The sequence below is a fragment of the Sinocyclocheilus anshuiensis genome, unplaced genomic scaffold, assembly GCF_001515605.1.
Source record: "Sinocyclocheilus anshuiensis isolate Anshui unplaced genomic scaffold, SAMN03320099.WGS_v1.1 scaffold22128, whole genome shotgun sequence".
Classification (NCBI taxonomy): domain Eukaryota; kingdom Metazoa; phylum Chordata; class Actinopteri; order Cypriniformes; family Cyprinidae; genus Sinocyclocheilus; species Sinocyclocheilus anshuiensis.
The window spans coordinates 1-1,553 of record NW_015549365.1 but is presented as its reverse complement, the minus strand read 5'-3'; the positions used below and the strand labels follow the sequence as shown (position 1 = coordinate 1,553).

Genomic DNA, 1,553 nt, shown 5'->3' with positions numbered 1-1,553 from the left:
GCAACGTCATATGACCCCTTTAAACTGAATCTAACTGACTGAAGTGAACTGAGTAGCATTATACTGAATTTAATTCAGTTAAACTAAACTGAACTGAATAGAACTAAACTGAATTTATATGAACTGTAGCTGAATTGAAATAAAGTAAATTGAACAAAATTCAAACACAACAGAAATTAATTGCATTGAACCAAGTAAAAAAAGAAAATGAATGAACCTGAAAATATATGGAAAAACATACAAATCACACTGAAGTAAATCAAACTGAAGTAAATCACACTGAAATGAATCACACAGGAATGAATCACACTGAAGTAAATCACACTGAAGTGAATCACACAGGAATGAATCACACTGAAGTGAATCACACTGAAGTGAATCACACAGCAGTGAATCACACTGAAGTGAATCACACAGCAGTGAATCACACTGAAATGAATCACACAGCAGTGAATCACACTGAAGTGAATCACACCGAAGTAAATCACACTGAAGTGAAACACACAGGAATGAATCACACTGAAGTAAATCACACTGAAGTGAATCACACAGCAGTGAATCACACTGAAGTGAATCACACTAAAGTGAATCACACAGCAGTGAATCACGCTGAAGTGAATCACGCTGAAGTGAATCACACAGCAGTCAATCACACTGAAGTGAATCACACCGAAGTGAATCACACAGAAGTAAATCACACTGAAGTGAATCATGCTGAAGTGAATCACACTGAAGTGAATCACACTGAAGTGAATGACACTGAAGTAAATCACACTGAAGTGAGTGCGGTGTATTGTGTGAGTGTGTACCTGTGCAGTTGTGTAGATCTGCAGTGACTGCGTATCCAGGGCTGCAGACGCAGCTGTACGTCCCCGGCTGATTCATGCAGTCGTGTTCACAGAGTCTGTTACCTTGAGTGCATTCATCCACATCTGAGCAAACCACAGACACGAGCATCATCATCATCAATCATCATCACAGCATTCAGACTGCATTGATCGGGATCTCAGACTGACCGTAGCAGGAGTCTCCATCTCCGCTGTATCCCTGAAGACACTGGCAGAAATACGAGCCGATGATGTTCCCACAGCGTGCGTTAACGTCACAGCCGTGATCCCCGGACAAACACTCGTTTATGTCTGCATGCACACATCAGTGATTGACTTATTTTAGCATCACTAAGATACTATTATAGTTTTATTAATAGTTTCAATTAGTTTTGTTTTTTTTTCATTTTTGTTAAAGTTTTAGTAATTTTGCTGTTTTATGATTTTTATTAGTTTTTTTTTTAAATATGTAGTTTATGTTAATTGTATTTTATTTGAGTTTTTTCAATATTTTATTTCAAGTTACTTTTTTTTTTAGCTGTACAGTAGTTAACTATAATGATATAGAAGATATTTGAAGTGGCTTTGTGAATACCATGGTAAAGACACAGTATTTTGTTGTAAAAGGCATTATAGCAAGGATTCCCAAATGTTTTTGTCAGTCGATCCCCTTTGACTTAAAATATTTTAGCTTAAATCTTTTTATTATTGCTTTTCAACATACAT

At 36.4% G+C, this 1,553-nt stretch overlaps 1 protein-coding gene across 1 annotated transcript; it reads right to left on the bottom strand.

The window, feature by feature from the left end:
• Window positions 1-809: 809 nt before the first annotated feature.
• On the bottom strand, window positions 810-1,139 carry LOC107656924 (EGF-containing fibulin-like extracellular matrix protein 1; the record flags this gene model as incomplete). The annotated part of the gene is made up of 2 exons (XM_016444870.1): window positions 810-932; window positions 1,017-1,139. Coding segments are annotated over 2 exons (246 nt in total), but the record flags the coding sequence as incomplete, so codon positions are not given.
• Window positions 1,140-1,553: the final 414 nt, after the last annotated feature.